The sequence below is a fragment of the Dendrobium catenatum genome, unplaced genomic scaffold, assembly GCF_001605985.2.
Source record: "Dendrobium catenatum unplaced genomic scaffold, ASM160598v2 fragScaff_scaffold_1282, whole genome shotgun sequence".
Taxonomy (NCBI): Eukaryota; Viridiplantae; Streptophyta; class Magnoliopsida; order Asparagales; family Orchidaceae; genus Dendrobium; species Dendrobium catenatum.
Genome location: NW_021319744.1, coordinates 511,207 through 533,613, shown reverse-complemented (window position 1 = coordinate 533,613; position 22,407 = coordinate 511,207). Strand labels below are relative to the sequence as shown.

The window sequence follows — 22,407 nt, the reverse complement described above, 5'->3', positions numbered from 1 at the left end:
ATTTTCCACCGAAGTCGAAACAGTTCCTGATTGCATTGTTGTGCACGGTAATGTCTTCCGCCGTATTTCCTTCAGGGTTGCTACAATGGCACTAATAAGAACTGCTACAGACTTTTGAAGAGTTTTTGTTAGATATTGTGGATAAACAGAAATTTTTTAAAAAATAAAACAGAAAATTTTAAAACAGAAATAAAAGTGAGGAGACAAATAAAACAGAAATTTTTATTTGTGCCATTGTAGCTTTTGTGGATAAACAAACATAATTTTTTTTTTTTTTTACAAATAAAAAAGAGATTGCCATAAACAGTGTAGGAGTGGAGGTCTGGCAATATTTAAGAAAATCAGCGGGTAGGTGACGAACAACAAACCAAATCATTTTGAAAAAAATTGAGCAAAACAAGAAGCCAGTCTCCGAGATTTGAACGAAATCCGTCAAATTTGAACAAGATCCGAAAATTTTTACCGAAACTCATCTTTTTTGACGGACAGGAAGCCAGTCTCCGAGCAAAACAAATTATTTTGAACAAAAATGAGAGAATGCATGAGAGCTTACGTTCCTCCCCTTTTGCAAGCTCCGATTCCTCCAGTTCTGCCCTAACCGACTCTCAGATTCACGCCGTCCAGCAATAAGGCAGAGCAACGTCGTTCGGAAGGAGAGAAACGTCGTGAGGAGGCGTTAGATGGAGTGGTAGAAATGATATAAAGTAGGAATTTAAGTGGTATGTATGTAATATTAATGTATGAGGTGTTAGATATGTAAAATATTAAGTATATAGTGGTATGTATGTAAATTTCCCTACTTTTTATTGTAATAATCAAAGATATGGACAAAAATACCAAGATACAATTGATTCTCTATTCTAGAGGAGGATCTTTCTCTCCTAAATCTCTAGATGCCGCTAGAACCCAAAGAAACTAAGAGATATTAAATTTTAGCCAAATTCAAGATGTCCTAACCCTAGAAAAACAAACTATTTAATGCATAAAATCCAAAAGGAAAACACTAAACAAATTATACATTCAAATTTCCATCCTAACTACCTCAAAAATCCTTTCAAAACAGTGCACTTTGGCCTTGGCCTGCGATCAATGCATACAGGAGGCAGACATTCTCCGTCTGTTTCGCACGGTCCGGTCCCGTAGGACGGGCTGCCTGATCTAACACTCTGACCCTTCTTGAACACTAGAATGGACACTACAATCAATGATGAGTAATGTTGCTTAATATGTTAGGATTATTTGATAATATGCATGCCTTTTATCCTCTAAAGTTTCTTAAGAGTATAAGATAGCCAACATGGATGAGGTTCTCATATCTACCATATCTTATAATATAATGCATTATAACTATTGTGCATATATATATAAATATCACATCATTGGATTTGTATTGATTGTCTTGAGATGTGATTGGTTCAACGAATTTGATAGAAATTTTTATTTGAATCTTTATGTAATTTAATGGAGTTGAGATTAGATAGATCATCATCTCTTTCTACCATTAAGTGGTATAATGAAACACTATTCTTTGATATTATTGATCAAAACAAATGTCTTTAATTAAGATAACATCTTTTTCACAATACAACAATTGACCTCATATTTTGAGTCTTCTATTTTTTACGTTTAGTTTATTTTTCCAACGGTCGAATAAATTTAAAATTGAACTGCACAAATTGTCTTCAGTATTTATGGCTCGAACCTGTACAGTCCCTTGCAAATTGCAATGAAAACAGCTCACACAGCTTCGCCTTGGATATTGTTGCGTAAAATAGTAATGCAATATATATAATTGTTTCATGAACCTCCAAGGTATACAAGAAAATATGGTTGTGATGAAATCGTCTGTAACGTTTTGGCACTTCGCTTGTTAAACAATATTATCAATTGATAGATACGTCTTTCAAAATCATCACTCGCATTTATTTTCTTTGAAATTTAAATGAAAATTTAACTCTTAATAAGAATATATATATATAACCAACCCCACATAACAAGAAAAAGACTTAGGTTTTGTTTGGGACGATTTTTTTGCTGCTTCTTAAAGCAATTTTTTTATACAAATTTTTTTTAAAAAGAAAATTTTGTATAAAAAACTGCTTTAAAAATCAATAAAAAAATGTCTCAAATAAAGCCTTAATGTTGTTATTATCGTTGTTTATATGGATGCAACTTTCAAACTCTTCACTCGCATTTATTTATTTTGATGAAGAATCTCTCACAAATGATGAAGCATCAATAAGAACAGTAAGCAAACATAGCAATACATATGTAGTTCTTACGTGTTAAGAAAAGGCAATGATGGTTTAACACAGCCAATGTAAACAAGTACTGTTACAGAAGTTAGTCTGCAAACCACAAATAGTTTCATCATCTCTTCTCTTTACCTCTTTATTATGTTCACTGATGCGAGTTGGTTTCTTCAAGTATGTCCTTCTCTTCTTTCATAGATACTTCCATCATTTATTCAGGCATGTCTTTATCATTTCCTTCCACCATCGGCCTATCATTTTTCCTATTATCGTAAGTTGAAAAGTCTACTTGGTATCTTATTGCTTTCACTCAGCATGCTCTACAGCGGCCAAGTATTTCCCCTTCACTGATTTCCTGCAATGCAAAACCAATACTTAATCTAGATTATAGAAAATAGGTAAAATGGCAAGTAGAAACTTTACCTTAACAATCTTCTTGATCTTACTATCTTCACAGGTGGACCTTAGTACGCCCTGACCTGCTACTTGTGCCAAAAACAAATTAGTACCTTCATCTGTCATGCCTTCTCCCCTTCACCTATCATGTTTCTAAAATCAGCATAAATGAATTAATAACTTCATAAGCCTTCTCGTAAACTCTTTATGCAGAATCCTTCCAAAAGTGAGAAGAGAGACTTTTTAATTTCATCCATCTCCAGGATTTTGTATTCACAACCCTGCTTCTCAATAATCAGAAAAATAACAAAGCGTGGCCTTTATCAATAACTTCAAGTTCTGTGTCACTAATAAATAGTACTGTCATTCACATCGATTATCTTTTGTTTCTGGAGTCACCAAACCCATTATCGTAGAATCCTAGGTTACCATGTCTTGGCTGCATTCCAAGAATGCTTCCTTACCTCAAACCAGAAAATGACTTTTTTAAATTTACTGAGAACTTGTCTGCTACAATATGTTTGACTGGGATGTGGAAACCAGACTGGTCGGATCATCTTAACCTTCAATAAAAAATAATCACAAAAGAAAGGATAAGTAGTCATTGTTGTTAGTAGCAAAACTTTTTGTTTGCCATGTATTATTGTTAGTGGAATGAACTCCAAAGCATTCCTTAAGGATTACAAAACCCTCCAGTTATTCTCATATTCAAACTATACAACTGCTATAACTACTGGATATCTCAAGGTACCAACAATTACACAAGGTTCTCCATTAACTCGTATTTTTTATGCAACTTTATCATTACAATTTTTTTTTTGTTTGTTTAGCAAAATAAGCTTCACGCATTTCATATTTAAATCAATAAGATCCCTAATAACTAAAGATTTTCTTCAACTCAATCAAAGCATTAAATTAAAGAAAATAATCAAGCTTTTTATTTGAGCAATTTTACTTATCATATTAGTTTCCTTAGGGAAAAGTATGATCCATTCAATTTCTTTCAGTGCTAAATAACACAATGAATGAACTTTGGATGATGCTTGTTACTTATTTTGAAATAGTTAGCTTCATTGTATCAAACAAAATTTTAGTTACTATCAATTTATCAAATAGGTCTACCTATCGAACACAAAAATTGCCTGCAGAAGAATAGCAAAATTCCAGTTCGCAAAACTCTGCCAAGTACGCCTACTTTAATATGGTTGCATTAGTAGATTAAGGCTTCGTTTGGGACGGTTTTTTTATTGTTTTCTAAAAAGGAGTTTTAATAAAAAATAAAAAAATTTGTAGTAAAACTCCGTTTTAGAAAGCAATAAAAAAGCCGTCCCAAACGAAGCCTAAATTTTAGTTAATTCTCCTCCCTAGAAAGCAAAAAGGAACCAATTTGTTTTTTCAAGTAACAAAGAAAAATTCAGTTCAGAATCTGTTTTCCTGGTTGATAATAATAAACAAGCATTAACCCGTATGATATTTACTTTCCATATAACACAATATTCCTTTTGATAAGTTACAACTGTACAAGTAATAAAGTTTTCTAAAGGAAAAAGTTTGAACTCAAGTTACAAAAATGAAAGCATACAAACATACCTGTCGTTTTAGTTTGCAAGCGGGGCCAAATGCTACTACAGCGCTAGAGATCACATCCAGCAAATATAGTTCACGAAATGAACAATACCCATGTAATGTATAGACCACTTGCTCTTCAAGAATTTCATTGGAGGTTAAAAACATGAAAATCCATAATTTCAAACATATCTTTATATCCGTGACATTAAGGACTCTTTTATTTGTCCTACTCCATCTGCTTACCCAGGAATGGCTTCTGACCACGAGAAACAGAATGAGAATTTGCATATTTTTCTCTTCATGCTACAAAGATTTCAGAAGGTTCGTGCGAAAATGTGCCATATAATTAAAGCATACATTAATCCGCCAGACGGATTATCAAACATCCCAAATGATGCCCACACGAGCCCGGCCATTCAAGTTATGGATTATGCCATTTGATTGACACCAAGAAAAAATAAATCAGATGGTCTTCAAAAGCATGATTATCATGGTAAACTTGTATTTCCCATTAGTGGTTGTCTAGCAAACTACCTGGACCAGTCTTCCAGCTCCAAATTACAGCTTCCCCATACCGGTCTGTATTGTTAAGAAAACAAAACTATTTTAAAAGTTTTTTAAACTACAGAGATCATGGATAGCCATTAGTTATTTTAGAGCGGTATGTGGATGGGATAGACTTATACCTTAGTACAAGTGTTACTGTAGGTAGCAAACAAACAGAAAAAACCATTATACCATATACTCAAGCGAGTTAATCAGAAATCATACTTAAAATATTCCCAAAATAATAGCAGCCGATCTGGACATGAGAATAGTCCCATTGTGAAAGGTTATTCCTCAATCAATGCTTGGTACAATCTTTCGGAGTAGCCTAAATGATGGCGCTGAACTTGGAATATATTCATCAGAAAATAGCGAGAGCTCACTTTCCAGTGCAGTGTAGGCATCAGCAAAAGCCTGTTAAATCAAGGCGTAAGAGAACAATGACGTTAAAATGAAACAAAAAGTTTTGTTTACTTTTCAAACAATTTGAGCCAATACAAATTCATTCCTTTTATTTGAATTGGGCCAAATCATTGTAAATTTTGAAAGAAGAGAATCAAAATGATCCCACCAAAATAGTCTCAGATTATGTAAAAGATTCAATTTTGTCCTTAAAACTCCTTTAACAGAGACCAGAATGGTTTAATGGTGCAAATTGAAGGTTAAAATTAATAGAAAGTATTGGACAAGTGTAGAACTCCTGAAGAAGCATGCGTAACTATTAGAATTTTTGGGAGTTTTTTTGTTACACTTACCCTAGCTGAGACAAAGATATAAGCACAAGACAAGGAGCGAGAGTAGCTTCACATGAAAGAGCATGATGGGTTACCGCACAATGTCAGAGAAGGCAAGAAACAAGCAACGCAAATTCATCTATTGGGCTGCATGCAGGAGAATATCACACAGCTTCTCCACACTAGAAAACCCTACTGAATTAGTGAAAAAAGTCATAAAGTATACGTAACTCTTACGAATTTTGGGATTACTTAACTCTATGGGTTTTTTTAAGTTTTTTTTTTAAAACTATGCTTATCCTAACTGAAATGGAGATACAAGTGCGAGCAGCTTCCTAGAAGCAAACATCATGCTAGACTACCACGCAAGGTCAGGGAAGGTGGAGTCGAGCGATGAACCCTCTCATGGGCATTGTACACACAAGAATATTGCACAACTTCCCCACACTCCAAAAACCTTTTGGATCAGTGCCCACGGAGCATTTGTAGCTCTTAAGATTTTTTTTTACTATGCTTACCCTTGCCGAGAAGGAGAGAAGAGTGCAGGACAATGAGCAAGGATAGCATAACATGCATGAGCAAGCAATGTGCTGGACAATCGTGCAAGGTCGAAGATGGCGGGAGACAAGCGATGATGCTTTTCTCTTGGGCGTTGCAAGCATGAGAATATCGCTGTTGGCTCAAGAAAAATGGAACGAATGTACGAATCCTGCTTTGCAGCCGTAGGATTCCACTTCCCTTAAGTCAGATTGAAATTAACCATATTTCCCCTGAGGGTAGTGTCAGGGTTTATAGATCTGGGGTTCTTACTTCCTATGAGCGCAAGCGCCCATAGTTAATTACCCCTCTTAAGAAGTAAGAGAGAACTCTCGATTAAGGATGAATAAAATTTTAGTTAATTTTAGTCTCAATAGTAGGGGAAATGGAGGTAAACCCGATCAAGATCCCATGGTTCCGTCGTCCCGGGTATACCATAAATTTCAGTCTACCAACACTAGCAATCATTGACCGTAGTGTCCAGGGAATCTGATTAGCAGCCATGGATTGCCTCGTCTCAGGGATCCCGAGTAGACTGAAGTGGTTAGATGTGGATTTTAGTTTGATTTAATTTGGGTTGGGGCTTATGGCTTCCTTAGGTAAAAAAAGAGAGACAAATATGATGTTTTGATTCATGCAACAAAACAAAGCGAACATTTTTATCTGTGAAAATCAGGAAGTCCAGGAAAATAAAAAACAAGAAAAAAAAACTCAACGAAATCTGTATATCGGGTCTCTTCTAGAAAAAGTTCATGATGAACTAATTCATGACTTAGTTGGGATAATGCTAATGATGATGAAGATAATCCATTAATTCATCATTTAGGTCTAAAGCAAGTGAGTTGACAAGAGGAATAGAAAACTGAGATCTTCACTGTTTAAATTTTTGTCAAAATTTAAATCCTCACCTTGATACATTGATGTATCCTAAAGCAATTTCGCCCAACATTGTTGGTTGGAATCAGAGGGTCATCAATATGGATAGGATCGATGCTAGATGAAACACAACATATTATCATGATCAGAATATGCTTAAGATGTAACTGAACATAAACTCTGATGAGACTTCAAACCTGAGACCTCTTTCCCTTTTCATATAAACTCCACTTCCTTGGATTGAAATCCCCATTTGGCGTGGATCAAAAACATTCCTTAACAGTAAAGAAGAACTTTCAGAAGAAGAGTACTTAATGAAAGCAAAGAAATGCCCCTAGTCAAAACAGGCCAAACATTTTCTTTGAAATAAAAATATAAACAAAAACCACTAATACTCACCCAAAGAAGTAAAGGAACTCCATCAAAAGACTGCCCAGGTTCTGCAAACAGTTCATACAAAGTGAATTAGAAAGATGAATTATTCAGTTTATGTTTTCAGCAGTGAAGTTAGAAGAGCTATATGGCATTGGCCATTGGTTTTCTAGTTATAAACGACTAAATAGAAAGATCAAACAGTTATCACAGTATCAAAAAATTCCCTTGAAAGACACTTAAATAGCTTAACCTGCATGTTCATTCAGCACACTCAGTCAAGCATCGGTCTATGAAGATAAATTAGCTGGTATATATTGTTTAAGTTTTATTGATTCATGCCAGGGAGCAGATAATCTATGTACTTTCAATAAAAATAAGATGATTGCTCACCTCAAACTACAAAGAATCAAAAGGATACTGATGAGGACATCGACAGACGCTACCGACATGTTTATCGCCGGCGAAACCGCAGATCGACGACCACGATTCAGCGCCTCTACTTTTAATTTAGATGTCATGATGTATTTTATTATTGTCTTGTTTTATTTACTGTTTTTCCCATTTTACCCTTGTGGGGAGTTATTTTATCATTGTAGCCCAGAGGGCAATTTAGTACTTTCGCTTTGTATGAGTTGAGACCTATATATAGTGGTCTCTTGTATCATTTTGAGCTTAATGAATGTTTGAATGAAAATTTGCTACTTGTCTTTTCTTCTTCTTGCATGAGGGCTAGGGAAGGGAGATAGCTCAGGAGGAGCAAACCGCAAGACCCACCAATCGTTGGAAAAGTCCTCGATTCGTGGTTAATTCTTCTATCATCGCGATCGTATTTCACCCACTTTCTTCCTCTACCACCCCCAATCTTTCTCCCAAACCTCTGTGCCGCCGCCTCTAGAAGAGCTCGCCGCCGGCCAACTCCAAAGGCCACGGCCGGTCACTTGCTGGCAAAGCCTCTCACCCATCCAACCCCTCCTTCCACTAGTTTCAACTTTGAAATTTGACTTTTCAAATTTCAAATTCTTTCCTAATTTGGATTTCCAATTTAGGAAAGTTTTCATGACGAATTCCAAATTCAAATTAAATTAAATTGGAATCGTTATAATTTTATTTCCACGTCATTGCTCTAAAATTGGAAACCAATTCACTTTGTTTTCCCCTCTCTCCCCTTAGCATGCCGCCGGCCTCACCATTTGAGGAGCCACATTGATGCCTCCATTAAGGCATTAATGACACCTCAATTTGAAACCAATCTCAAACCCTTTTCCCTCCTAATTTCCTCCAAAACTGAAATGAATTTCAGTTTTTTTCTTTTGTTTAAAATCTCCCTCCCCTCTCTATAAGCCGCTGGCCATTCTCTATTGATGGGCTCCATTAAGGGCTCATTAACTCCCCTTAATTGCGTTTGAAATTTGAAAGGGGTTTCAAATAATTCCCTCCGAATTTAAGAAAATCTGAGATTAATTCAGATTTTAGTAAATATCCCTCCCCACATCTAAACCTAAGTTCCCTCTCTCTTGCACCCGCCGACTCCCACCCTCTCTCCTTGAGAGTCCCGCCGGCCTCATCCCTTCTCTCCCACCTTATCAAGTGCAAGTGCTCTCCTTCTCCATACCGGTTCTTCCTCTCTTCCCGAGAAGATCCTCCTACGCCAAGCAATGCATGGCGGATCCCGAGCTTGAGTGGGGTCTTGTGTTTAACGCCGACGGAAGTATCAACGTCCTACGGTCTCCGTGCTTCGACGTAGGATTTGAAGACGAAACCACCGTGGAAGAGTATTTGGAGAGAGTCGTCCCGATCCTTGCAAGCATCTACGACCGACAATTTTCAAAGTACACTTGGAGCCTCGACGGCCACTTACGACATCCCTCCCCACCGACTACTTTTCCTCCGACGAAGTTCTTCGGCGCCCTCTCTCTAGTGGTAACATCCTTCATCGCTTGGATCTTCTATCTCCTCCAAAAGCCTACCAATCTTTGAGTGAGACGGCCACGAGGTGAAATTCTCGTTGTTAAACGTTGGGTTTTTGTTACTTGTACTTTGCATTTAATTCTCCTTGGATTTTGAATGAACTGTTTTGGTTAATCTCAATTGCATCTCTTTGGCCTAAGCAAGTTAATATTTTTGAATTCCTAACTCAAATTTTATGTGCTAGCTTTAAATTTGTAACGAGCAACACTTTAATCGTTTCTCTTTAATTTCTAAAATAACTCCTAGTAGTTTCACATCAGATACCATATTTAGACTAAACAATGATGTTCCAATATTTATAAAATTTACCCGTTTCAAAACTAGAATGCCACTCCTCAACTGAGAAACAGGTCATGCCATCTGATTTCAACCACAAACCAAAGTTCTTAACCAGCATTGATATGGAAAATAGGCTAACTATAGACATTACGATGTTAAAGATCATGCAAAAAATAGGCTCATGGTACAAGGGAACACAAAACATGGTTCATATGAATACTCAACTTATCACATAAGGGAGGTTCTGCATATGCAAGTAGCCAAGAGGAAGCCATCTTTAAAAAAAGAAAGAAAGGCCCAATCTAATTTAGATATCCAAATCCACATTTTCAGCAAGAAATTGCTCAAATTCTTAAAGGTAATTTTAAAAACGTGAATACAAAACAACCCAAATGAAAGGCAACTGGCAAAAGTCCTTCTATGATGCAAGTTTGAAATTATACAGTCACAAGGTTCAAGCGCAGAGTACTCTAAAGCTAAGAACTTGACAATAGCATCACACAGTGTGAGATTAACTATATTGAATATAAATTATATTCCACATGATAAATGAGCTAAATCTAGGAAAGAAGAACAGATTGCTTCTAGAAAGAAAATAACAGATAAAAGGTTTACTTGTTTCATATAATAACCACAATGGTGCTCATGTTGAAGGAAGCGTGTAATTAGTAAAACCTGCAAAAACATCAAAAACAATTTATCACAGATCAATGGCCCCTAACTATCAATAACTTTTTTAGCAATAATGGAGATGGCTAAACTGTTATTTTACAACTTTACACACCAAAAGTCACTCTAAACTTTCAGAGACATAATTTAACAAGATTACCAATGCATTAATTTTCTTTAGATCATTTAAAGAAACAATGAACTTAAAAAGGAAATGGCAAAATAAAAAAGGGAGAACAGTAGTGCATTAAAGCTAGTGCATAGTTCAACCACTTCTTAATAGATGATGTTGAACACTTGGTTATCATTGCAAGCACATAAACTCAAATTTGGCTAAGATGAAAAATTTGCTTAGCCGAATCATTTAATACACGTCCTACACAACCTCTGATTGCATGCATCGCTTCGTGTATATAGCCTTCAAATGTGATCGTCATCCAAATCTTTAATCTTTGCATCACAACTGCCATCCCACTCCCAAACACACCAGGTCTACGCGAAAGTATCCATGTAATTTATCTTGCATCCAATAACCCTCCCAAACTCTTCAGCTGCTTCACTACGTCGCTTGTAGCCAACATCACCAGCAATGCACATCTGCATGATACATGGCCTTGCTCCACACAATCTAAATTCAAAGCTCCTTGCAACTTGCATCTTGTGGCAGTCATGTCGCACTTTACACATAGGCGCGCGCCTCCACTCCTTTGCATCTTTCGAACGCACACCAAAAAAAACTCATTGTGCTTGCCTTGGTATTAGATTGCGCCTTTACCGCTTGTTAAAATTCATTATTATGAAATTTTCTTCTCTCTCTCTCTCTCTCTAGATCACAATCCAACCTCTATTCTACTATACCTTTCAACATTGCTTGTCACACACTCACCCTTGACATAGTAGGTCCCAATACCTCCGCTACTCATGCAACCTCCCTCTACATGGCGTTTGGTCCACTCCCTAATTGGATAATTGAGACCATATTGCACATTGCACACAATTCTTTTGTTTGCTACTGTGTTACCTTCATCCTTCTTATTCTTGCACTCACTCTTAAATTGATGCACTCTAGACATGCATCATATACCTCCTATCATGAGCAATCTATATAATATTATCAAGTTATGATAAATCATAAACCTTGCTCATCTTATCATGATATTTATAATGCTTATTATTCAAAAATTGAAATGACTAAAAATATAGTTCACGTCATGATCATTATTATATCATAATTAATAAGCATATTCCCATCCTCAATATAATGTTTTCGATATATCACATCATCACAATTGTACATACTCTCATCAATGGTATCATGTTCAAAACTAATCATATCATGATGGCCATACCCACTCATCTTCAATGTGATGCCCACCCAAATCAAGCAGTTTTTTATCATTTTTTTTCCTAAATCCCATAAATTCCATAGTCAACCTAGGCCTCATGATGAAATATTCAACGTCAAATAAGATTGGTAAATTGAAGAAATAAAGTCTCAACTTATTTCCTTGTTCATATACTTTGATATCTACTCAAGCAATCTCCTTCTTGTGTGTTAAGCACGAATGTCATGATGTGATCAATCTTAAGCTTAGCTTTGTGCATGAGAATGAGTTTGAACAAAAACTTGCACAGGAGATCTTACTAGACTCTGATGTCATAACTGCTTCTAAGCCTTCAACTACAGTTATTTTGATGGATTTAATAAAGAATTGAACTACTAGGGCCTATCTCGAATATCTCACTTTCTTGTCTCTCTTCTCCCGGTATTGTCTTACAAATCCAACCTAGAATCTGGAGATATTGGACGTACTTCTAGAATTCTCATTTCCAAAACAGTGAAGTGGCATGATAAATTTACTACTATCCAATGAAAAATATACTGACTTCAAATGTAGTCCAAAAGCTGCTGGGTAATAGAGGTTCTAGTCTATACCTCCGTTGTTAAGTATCAGATTGCTGTGAACTTGCTTCAAGTAGAGGAAGGCTTCAATAGTAAAGAAAAAGAAGCATAAAAACACTCGTAGTTTTGTAATATCAGTTGTGCTATATTTAAATTTGAGCATTACAATAGCAAAATGATATTAATCATTGTTATATTGTTCATAATTTCTAGATTATAAAGAACATGTTTTTATGAAGCAGTTTAAAGTATTGGCAACTCTTTTATCTTATCTTCACTTTGTTATCATCTGATTCAACAAAAATCTACAAGTTCTCTTAATGTTTCTTCACAGAAGTTCAATGAATAGAATAAATACAAAGATAAATATGGAAATTAAAAATATATGTTACTATGGATGTGATTATAAATTATTATTTTTGCTGTACTCAGATAGTGGTAGGAAATGACCAATGAGTAAAGCCAGAAGCTGACTCTGGGTCTTCAGCAGCTGGTAAGCAAACATCTACACAAATGCTGTAGAACAAGCAAATAGAGGAAAAGGACATTATTAAGTAGACAACAGAATTTCAAATCAAACTTAATACTCTTATTTCTTCCTCTAATTCTGTTTATCATTGACCAGTCAAATGCTGGTATGATAACAACATCTTGGTGACACTGACAAATATTTAATATTGTTAAAGCACAATGAAAAGTTGAATCTAAAATTACTTAAATTGAATTATCTATGGAAAACAAAAAATCACTATCATGCCAGCTTTTGAAAAAATCATTGCATGTGGCAACAAATTCTGAAGAAGCAGGAGGTAACACTCGGTTTTAAACTTGAGGTTGATCACAATAAAAACTGGCACCATAGAGTTTAGCTCAACACCGTAATACCTTTGAAAAAAAGACAATCACCGTCTTTTGCACTAGAAAATTTTTGTAACAAAGGCTTCGCAATGAACTAAAACTGAACTTTCTACAAGGAATAAAAGCTGCAAAATTTAATCACCATTAATGCCTAGATGCTATATGGACTAAAACTTGATCCAACCATAGAAACATTCATACAAAATAAAGAGAAGGTATCCATTATCCAGATAAAGAAGCCAAAAAAGATAAGTACATTAAATTAAAAAACAAAAAAGGTGCGACTGACCAAGCAATATGAGCTTAATCCTCCCGAATAAGAGTGATCCAAGCTACGATCTGCCAAGAACTTTTTAAGCACTAAAGCTAGAGGGACAGAGGCAGGAAATTGCTGAGTAAGCTTTCTAACCTGCACAAGTATAAGAGAGATAATCAACACTAAAAAAATTTGACAATCTTATATTATGCATTATACTTTATAATTGATAGAAGTGGTATTATATGTCATTTATTCCTGGTAAATTGGCAATTAGCAGTGTTAGACGAGAAGTATCTTTCTAAATCGTATTATTCAATAGAGGATCCCTCTCTTATAAACAGAGGAGTCAATACAATAAGCAAAGTTATAAGTAAGCATACTCTAATAATTATAAATAAAGTAGTTTCTAAAACAACATGTCATATGCTAACACTCACCATCAAATCAAAGCATATATATATATATATATATATATATATATATATATATCCAACTCGCGGCACTGCATGGAAAATTAAAGTTGATCCAAATTCTTGGTAAATATACAAGCTAGTTGTTCTGAGCTGAAAAAGAATAAAAATCTTCTTTGGTAAAACCGAATCTCAAAAGAAGGAACAATCAGCCTCAATGTGTTTTGTTAGCTCATAGAACAAAGGATTACTAGAGATGTAGATGACAACAGGATTGTCACAATTCAAAATCATAGGTTGTATAATAAGAAAACAAATCCCCCAAAGAGGTTATTAACACATTATTTCACACGTAAAGTGCGTCATAACTTTGTACTCTGCTTCAACACTAGATCTAGACACCATTATTTGTTTATTATTTTTACATATGTTCGAGTTACCTCCCACAAATATGTAGTATACAGCTATGAATTTTTTCAATTTTAGATTGATCTAACATAATCAACATCAAAGATAGTGATAGACCAGCCAAATTTGATTGAGAGGAAATTTACTAATCAAGAGGGAGTTGTTTAGGAAGGTTATTAATTAAAAGGAATTAATTAGGAGATGTTTCATAAATGAAGAGAGCATATATGGGGGCTAATTTAGAGGGGGTTAATTAATAAATGTTTCCTAATTGAAAAGAACAAATTTAGGGGCTGATTTGTGGGTTGATTTGGGAGGATTAATTAGGAAATGTTTCCTAATTAAAGAGGACAGATTTATAGGATGATTTGAGGGCTGAATTGGGAGGGAAATAATTAAGAAAATGGGAGTGAATTAGAGGAGGGCTGTTTGGATATTTGCTGCTTAATTATTTGATTTAAATAGGAAGAGAGGATTAGGGTTAGGGGTATTATTTGGGCTGATCTTGTTCTTGGAGTTTCGTGTCTTGGGCTCTAGCGGCGTCTTGGGATTGGGAGAGAGAGATCCTCTCGAATTGAGGATCAATTGTATCTTGCTATTTTCTTCCGTTAGTTTGATTATTGCAATAAAAAATAATGTTTTGCTTATTTTTACTTTGGATTTGTGGATCGTTCTTGATGTTTTTTGTCTCTATTGTTAGGGTTTACTTGAGATCTTCGAGTACTTCTTAACAAATTGGTATCATAACATATTTTGGGACCGGTTGTGGGCTTTTTTTGTTAAAAACAGTTGCTGATTTTTGGCCAAAGGGATATTTCCTGATTTTTGGGTTAAGATCCAGATTTTTGAACTTAGAAAAATCCGGGTATAGATGACGACTAATAAAGTTGATACGTTGGAAGAACGCCTCAAAGGGGAGATGAGCCAAATGAAAGCGACGGTGGAAGATAGAATTTCATTAGTGGAAGACAAAATTTCCAATCTTCATGAGATGGTGAAAAAGATATTAGAAAATAAAATTCAAACAGCAGCATTAGAGACAAAGGAATCGGTAGGGAGAACTACGAATTTTGAATGTCGTAGGAGGGAAAATGAAGAAATAAAGGAGGTGGGGACCTTGGGGATTTTCGGCCAAGAGAGAGAAAGGGGTGACTTGAATTATTTCCAAGAGAGTAACTTTAGTTTTGGAAACAATTTCAAAGATAAATTGAATGGGGGCCGGCGGCATAGGGAGGGGTTTATGTAAAATTTGGGAAGAGAGATTTCATCCCAATTTAATTTAAAATTCAAATAGGAAGGGATTTGAAAACTTTCCTAAAATATGATTCATATTTTAGGTAATAATTTCAAATTCAATAAAATTGAATTTGCTAATTATTTGAGCTACCTAAAATACAACGAGTTAATTAAGGAAAGGTGTAATGACAATGATGATGGGGGGAATGATGGAGACATCAGCACAAGGAAAGTCTATCAGAGACGTGGCCGTCGATCTACGGCCACGATCGAGTCGCTGTATTTTTGAGTCATTTCATGTATTTGTCTTTTATTATGTTATTTGTCTTTTATTATTTATGTTGTAATTGTTTTCCTATTTTTACCCCTTACTTAATGGAGGTCGTATGTAAGCCCTGAGGCTATTTATAGCACCTATGAGGTTGTATTGTCGTCTTTCTTATTTTGAGTCCTATGCACGAGGCTATTTATAGCACCTATGTTTCTCTTTGAAAGCTTAATGATTGAATGATTAAAAAAAAAACTTTTGACATTGCTTGAGTTCTTGGAGAGATCTTGAGAGTGCTTGGAGAGAGATCCCTATAAGAGGGAATTTGGATCACCCACCAACCTTGGAGACGGCCGGGTTCGTGATTCTTCTTCGTTATTTATTTTTCATTTCCCTTCATCACCTAACCGCCGGCCACCTAACCCCCACCTCACCACCCAAACCGCCGGCCATCATAACCCCCACCATCCCTCCACCGAAATTCCCCACAAACCCACTAAGTCGCCGGCCCTATCCCACCTCCCCATCTTCCCTCCACAAATTCAACCCCCTCTTGAATACTTTCCATAAGCAACCACTCTTAAGTTAGGAATGTTTAAATTCAAAATTCAAAATTATTTGAATTTGAAATTCTTTCCTAATTTAGGAAATCTATTTTAGGAAAGTTTTCAAACCCTTTCCTATTTGATTTTAATTTAATTTGGAATGAAATATTTCAATCCAAATCTCATTACCTAATTTAAGGAAGCATTAAAGCTTCCTTGATTCCCTCCCAAGCCCCATTAGTCGTCGGCCCCCTCTATTAAATCCATGGGATTTGTTTCCAAATCCACTAACTCCCCTCTTGGAAACAATTCCTATTTCCTTCTACCCTCTTTGGCCGAATTTCCCCTAGTCCCTCTTAGTTGATTTCTTTCCAAAGGAGAACCTCTCCTTTTGAAATTAAATTAAAGCCCTTCCCTATCACCCTTGCCGTCGGCCCCTCTCACCCTTTCCCTTCCTTGAATATTTCACTCAAGCATCTAGAAGGAAATTGTTTGAATTAATTTCCCCCCACTTAAGCCTCCCAAAATCCGAACCTAAATTCCCCAATCCTCTCCCATCCATGGCCGGCCACTTCTTCCCCTTGTTTCCTTGGGAGTTTTCAAGAAAAGCTCCTCTCTTTCAATAGGAGCCTTCAAGGGAAGTACCAACTCGCGTATTCAACACTTCAACACTTGGGAGAAACTTCTTTCTCTCTAGTTGAACCTTCAAGGGAAGCTACGACGAACTTCTTCAACATCTCGACTACTTGTTTCTGGGTTTCGACAAAGTTGAACCTTCAAGGAAAGCTATGACGAACTTCTTCAACATTTCGACTACTTATTTCCGAGCTTTGACAAAGGTGGACTTCTTCCCCTTTTCAATTATATTCCTAATCCCCTTATTTTGTAGGTGGTGACGAGTCACAAGGAGCCGTGCTTCGCCTTATGCCTAAGCTTAGTAAAAGTCGGATTGAGCGTGATTTCTATGCTTCTAATCTTATTGTTAGATTAGGGATTTTATTGAAAGCTATTTACTTCGCATGTTGTTGAATTTCTAACTTGTTTTGATAATTCAAGCTTATGGCAAGTGGCTTAGCCTAAACGTAGGCATCCCTCTCTTGTTTTCTTTTGTCATTTTGACTGCTAACCATTTTAATCCTAATTGTTTTATTCAAGAAATCGTGCAAATTATTATCGCATACAATTAAAACATTGTAGTCCTGCATCAGGGAAAAGTAAGGGAAGGGGCCGATGGTATGGGGCTTGGCCGTGGATGGTGGTGGAGGGAGATGGGATCGGGTGGAAGATGGGGTTGGGAGGGGCTAGCCGACGGTTGAGGGTGGATGGCTGGGGTGGCCGACGGCTTAGGGAGTGGGGAGATCCTAGGCCGACGGCAAGTAGGGGAAGGGAAGATAGAGAAGAAAAAACCACGACGTCGCCCTTTGGGCTTACACATGACCACCCGTAAGTAAGGGGAAAAAATGTGAACAAATATAAATAAATAAAACAAAAATATATATGACAACTTAAAAATACATCGGCACGATCGTGGCCGTAGATCGACGGCCACGCCTCTGATAAATTTTCCTAGCTCTGATGTCCCCATCAGGAACGATCATAATGTTTCTTACTAATCAAATTTTTACAGGGGGTCATGCTTATGTAGGGCTATATAAATGGGCTAGAATTAATCATGATTTTAAACAATATTTTCTACAGGTGTTTTTTGTTGCTTAACCCTCTAATCATTAAAAACATGACCAAGTTACAGGTTGCACAAAAATGAGCAAAATGATTATAATTATGATTCCCTTTTGATTATTGATATATTCAAATGCTTCACTGAGTCATTTTAATTTTTCAAAAATATAATTCATTAAAACAAGAGTTGTGAAAGTTTTCAAAATAAGGTATTTCCAAAAAGATTTAAGATCCAAAGAAAAATAAACATCCTTTAATGGAGAGTTTTTTCTATTTGAAGACTCCAATTAGATAAACATACAAGAAGTTGGAGGAAAAGAAGGTGAATTACAAGGAATCCGAAGAAAGAAATAAGTCAGAGAGGAAGAAACGAAGACAAGAGAGAAGTGTCTTATTTTAAGACTTGCATCATTCATGGAAATAAAATTCAGATTGTTGTTGATTGAGCCAGGTCACCTTTGCTTTCAACAAACCCTGAGTTGTAATGAAGTGGCACTTACTAGATGAACTTTTGATATTCCATATTTTATTTGATGATTGTTTAAATTGATTGTGTAGTAGAAATTACAAATTTTTCATAGGTTTCTTTCTTGCATGTGCTTGTGCCTGTAATTTTGTTAGGCTATTAAGAATGAAAATTCTTCAACTCACAATTCAAAAATAAAATTCTAGGGATAAATAACATAGAAAGATGATCACTATAAGAAAGTAAACCGGAGACCGTCTAGGGTTACATGCTTATTTTTCTTTCTTCGTTTTAGAGACACTTCCCTGCCTGAGGGTAGAGTTCAAATAATCTGACCGATGAGGATGAGGTACTGAATCTGGAGAAGCTTAGTCTTCTAAAAAATTATTTTCTTAAGTTTTTTTCAAAAATTTCAAGCATTCATGATTTATGATGTTTCAACTAGCATGCATTGCATTAAAAATAAATTAAAATTAAAACTTAACTACATAAGTTCTAGAAGCATACTAACATTCATAAGTACGGGGCCACTTAGAATTTTCTTTAGACGTTAGCTCTAAATTCCAAAAACTTAAACAGCCTACCTATCTTTCATAAAGACCAAATAACATGGTTTTGAAGTGATTAGATTGTTTAGCTAGCTTTCCACTCCGGGCAGATTGCACTTACAATAGGTTCGGGTTACTATTATGTAGTGCCTAATTTAGATCTAGGTTCTAAGGCGAACCTAAAACATAAGTCCTCACCCTCCAAGAACCTAATCTCACATATCTAATAAAATGTCAATTCAAACATAAAAGTTCTCTCTCTAAAATATTAAAGTCTAACATATAATAGACTGGAGTGCTTCTGGGTGGTTCCATAATTGTAATGTGCTCCCTTCCTCTCATCATCTGGCTTCAGAAAGAACTATTCCGAATGGATCCAATCCCCTAAAAAAATTCTTCACCTCTCATTATGGTCTTAATCGTTGAAATCCAAGAAAAATTTTGTCACTACTTTAATTGAGAGTATTCTTAGAAGATTAATTTTTTTAAGATGTGATTAAACATAAAGGTTTGCCTTTAACTCCAGATTAAAATAAACATATCCTATTTTCATAAAATAGATGAAAAATCTCTAGGAGCGTAGATGATTTCGTAAAAACTCATTATTGTATTCAAATCACTCCGCAAAAAATCATTTTCACCTTTCAAGATGATATGATACTATCGTTGTTGTATTGATAACCAAAATGAAGAATTTTCAAACCACACTTTTATCTTTAAATACTATTTTAGAATGACTTTTATGTCTTTTGAGACAATATGTTATTCTTTTATTTGTATTTTATTATGATTTCTAAAACTCTATTTTTGTATTTGGATTCATAGTAGAATGATTTGTCGATTGTTCGAGATAGCATTATATTCTCAATATCATATTCGATCATAGGAGTAGGAGCACCTCGAATCTACATAGATTTTAAACTTAAATTTTATTTTCCCAAACCCTAGGAAAATCACCTACTTAAAGCAAAGAATAAACAACAAATACCCAGCCTCCCCCAATTCGCTCAAATTTCTTTAATTATTTCCCTCCAAAATTAGCCCTCAAATCAGCCCCCAAATCTGCTCTCTTCAAATAAGAAATATTTTCTAATTAGTCTCCTCCAAATCAGCCCCCAAATACGCCCTCTTCAATTATGAAATATTTTCTAATTAATTTCCTCTAAATTAACCCCCAAATCAGCCCCCAAATATGCTCTTAAATTAGATTAATCCCTTTTGATTAAGAACATTCTTAAACAGTTCTCTATTGATTAGAAAACTTTCTAATTCCCTCCCAATCAAATCGGTCGGTCCATCAATACTCCCCTCCTAAAGTGACACCTTATCCTCAAGGTGGAACGAAGGAAAAGCAATGGACTAATGGCATTGGACTGAAAAATAGAATGTCACTGGGTCGATGGTCCTTGCCTCCAGCATCTCCCTCATCAATCTCTTGATCTCATCCTTCTGGAGTTAAGGAGAACGATACAGATGAACACTGATATGTGAAACTCCTTCCTTCAAAATGATAACATGCTTGTGTTCCCATAGAGGCAATCCCTGAACTGGCTGGAACACCACTCGATATTATTGGAGTGATCGAACCATATTTGATATCTTCTCCTCATTTTCTTCTCCTTCCAAACTCTAAAGCTCAACCAAAAATCTCACTCCTTCCCCCTACTTGGAAGTGGCTCAATCAAGATTAGCCACAGGTTTAGTTTTTTCATTCAAAGCAACATGGGAAGGCTCATCATAAACTTCCTTGATGCTTAAAATCTTCAGTTGTATAAAAGGTCGCCCAAGATGCTTAGATTTTTCTCTAATGTTGGACTTTCTCCTAGCAAAGACCTCTCTTCGGTTAATAAAGTTGCACTTAACAATGGGAGGTTCCTCCCACACTGCAAGCTTATTTTAACGTGGTGGTTGGCTCCATCATTCTTCCATGACCATGGCTAAAGGGCAGTCTGGAACTCAAATGCCACCCCCTCCATGGGTAGTGGGTGTCTTGGCTCTCTTTGTAATCAATCCAATGTGCATGCAGATAAAGGAGATTGCCAATTGGCCCTCCTCAATGCCATCTTCCTTGGGGTCAACCACTTTAGAAGTGTTCATAAGTCGAGAAATCCCCTTAAATTAGCTCAATTTTGTCAGGCCACACCATAATTCCCAGCTCCGTCTAATTTTCTCCTGGGGATGCATACTTATCAGGTTATAAATTTTGTATAATTTTTTAAGACAACATGGCAATGCGAAAACACCTTGATTAACTAAGAGCGCAAATATCATAGGCTTCTCTAGCATGCTTCTAAGACTCCTAATGGCGCCTTTTAGCATTGGAGAACAAACGAGGTTTTTAGATAGTCCTAACATGGTTATGTAAACAAAGACAAGATAACCATGTTTGTGGATGGGTGTCTCATGTCTCAACAAACAAATTTTCAAAATGCCAACATTATCCTTGACTTCAACAATAAATATGGGACAACTTGTGCAATTTATTCATATCTTCAACTATGCTCTCCAACATCCAAGAAATCCATTAAATCCAATCCAAAATTCAAGCCAAATGCAGCTGTGTTGTGCCTCAGTCACACCGTCCGCTAGATAACCTCACCAATTGATCCTTCTCCCAATCCATCATCCCTTGAGCGTGTCAATGACATCTTGTTTAAGTTGCTTTAAAAGAATGGTTTTGTGTTCACGCGTTGCCTAATTCCATCTCCATCCAATTCTACCGGCATTGAAGTCACTGACACTTATAATGCAGCAGTAGAAGTCAAGCAAGATGTAAACTGAGAATAGACATATGATACAGAAGTAAAAGCCAAGCAAATTGTAAACTCAAATTATGGTTTTAAAACCAAGCATATCGGTGATATCTCAATGTTTCACAAATGCATTCATTTTCAGTAGAAGACTAATATTTCAACCACAATGAACTTCAGCGTCCATATAAAAATAAGCTTTACTATCTAAACCAGTACGTCTTAACAATTAAGATCCTAAAATTTAGCGTGACATAGGGATCCAGCCTAGAAGGGAAAATAACAGTTACCAGTTCAGAAGTTTGGAGCCCCGTATGAGATGTTGACTTGAAACTAATATCAAGACGTATTGGCTTTACACCAACAACAGCATCATCCTTTGTGATCATTGAATCCTTTGAAGAAGCACTGTTATGGTGTCCAAATATCTTGGAGGATTTCACTTCAGATAAATCCGCAATGGAAGAGCTTCCATGTGGTAAAGTTATATCACAAGGAACTTCAGCCACCAGCATGATCACAGGTATCTAAACCCAATACATCAACATTACATACATATTGAGTGAGGAAAAAATTAATGAAAGCACATACACAGAAGTATCTATCAACATACATAAGCATGCACATATAAGCAGATACTCAAAATACATTATTGACTAAAGTTATATCACAAGGAACTTCAGCCACCAGCATGATCACAGGTATCTAAACCCAATACATCAACATTACATACATATTGAGTGAGGAAAAAATTAATGAAAGCACATACACAGAAGTATCTATCAACATACATAAGCATGCACATATAAGCAGATACTCAAAATACATTATTGACAGAATTGCAAGTGCGACAATATATATATATATATATATAT

At 35.8% G+C, this 22,407-nt stretch overlaps 1 protein-coding gene across 1 annotated transcript in view; it reads right to left on the bottom strand.

Moving 5' to 3' along the window:
• Positions 1 to 2,173: 2,173 nt before the first annotated feature.
• LOC110108337 overlaps positions 2,174 to 22,407 on the bottom strand; it is a gene marked incomplete in the record, with an annotated part of 51,585 nt that continues 31,351 nt past the window's right edge. Inside the window, 11 exon segments of the mRNA XM_020838942.2 lie at positions 2,174 to 2,607; positions 2,676 to 3,211; positions 4,239 to 4,520; positions 4,752 to 4,796; positions 4,904 to 5,177; positions 6,943 to 7,027; positions 7,108 to 7,185; positions 7,310 to 7,350; positions 10,148 to 10,207; positions 13,252 to 13,371; positions 21,823 to 22,059. Of these exon segments, the coding sequence (XP_020694601.1) occupies positions 5,058 to 5,177; positions 6,943 to 7,027; positions 7,108 to 7,185; positions 7,310 to 7,350; positions 10,148 to 10,207; positions 13,252 to 13,371; positions 21,823 to 22,059 (741 nt within the window).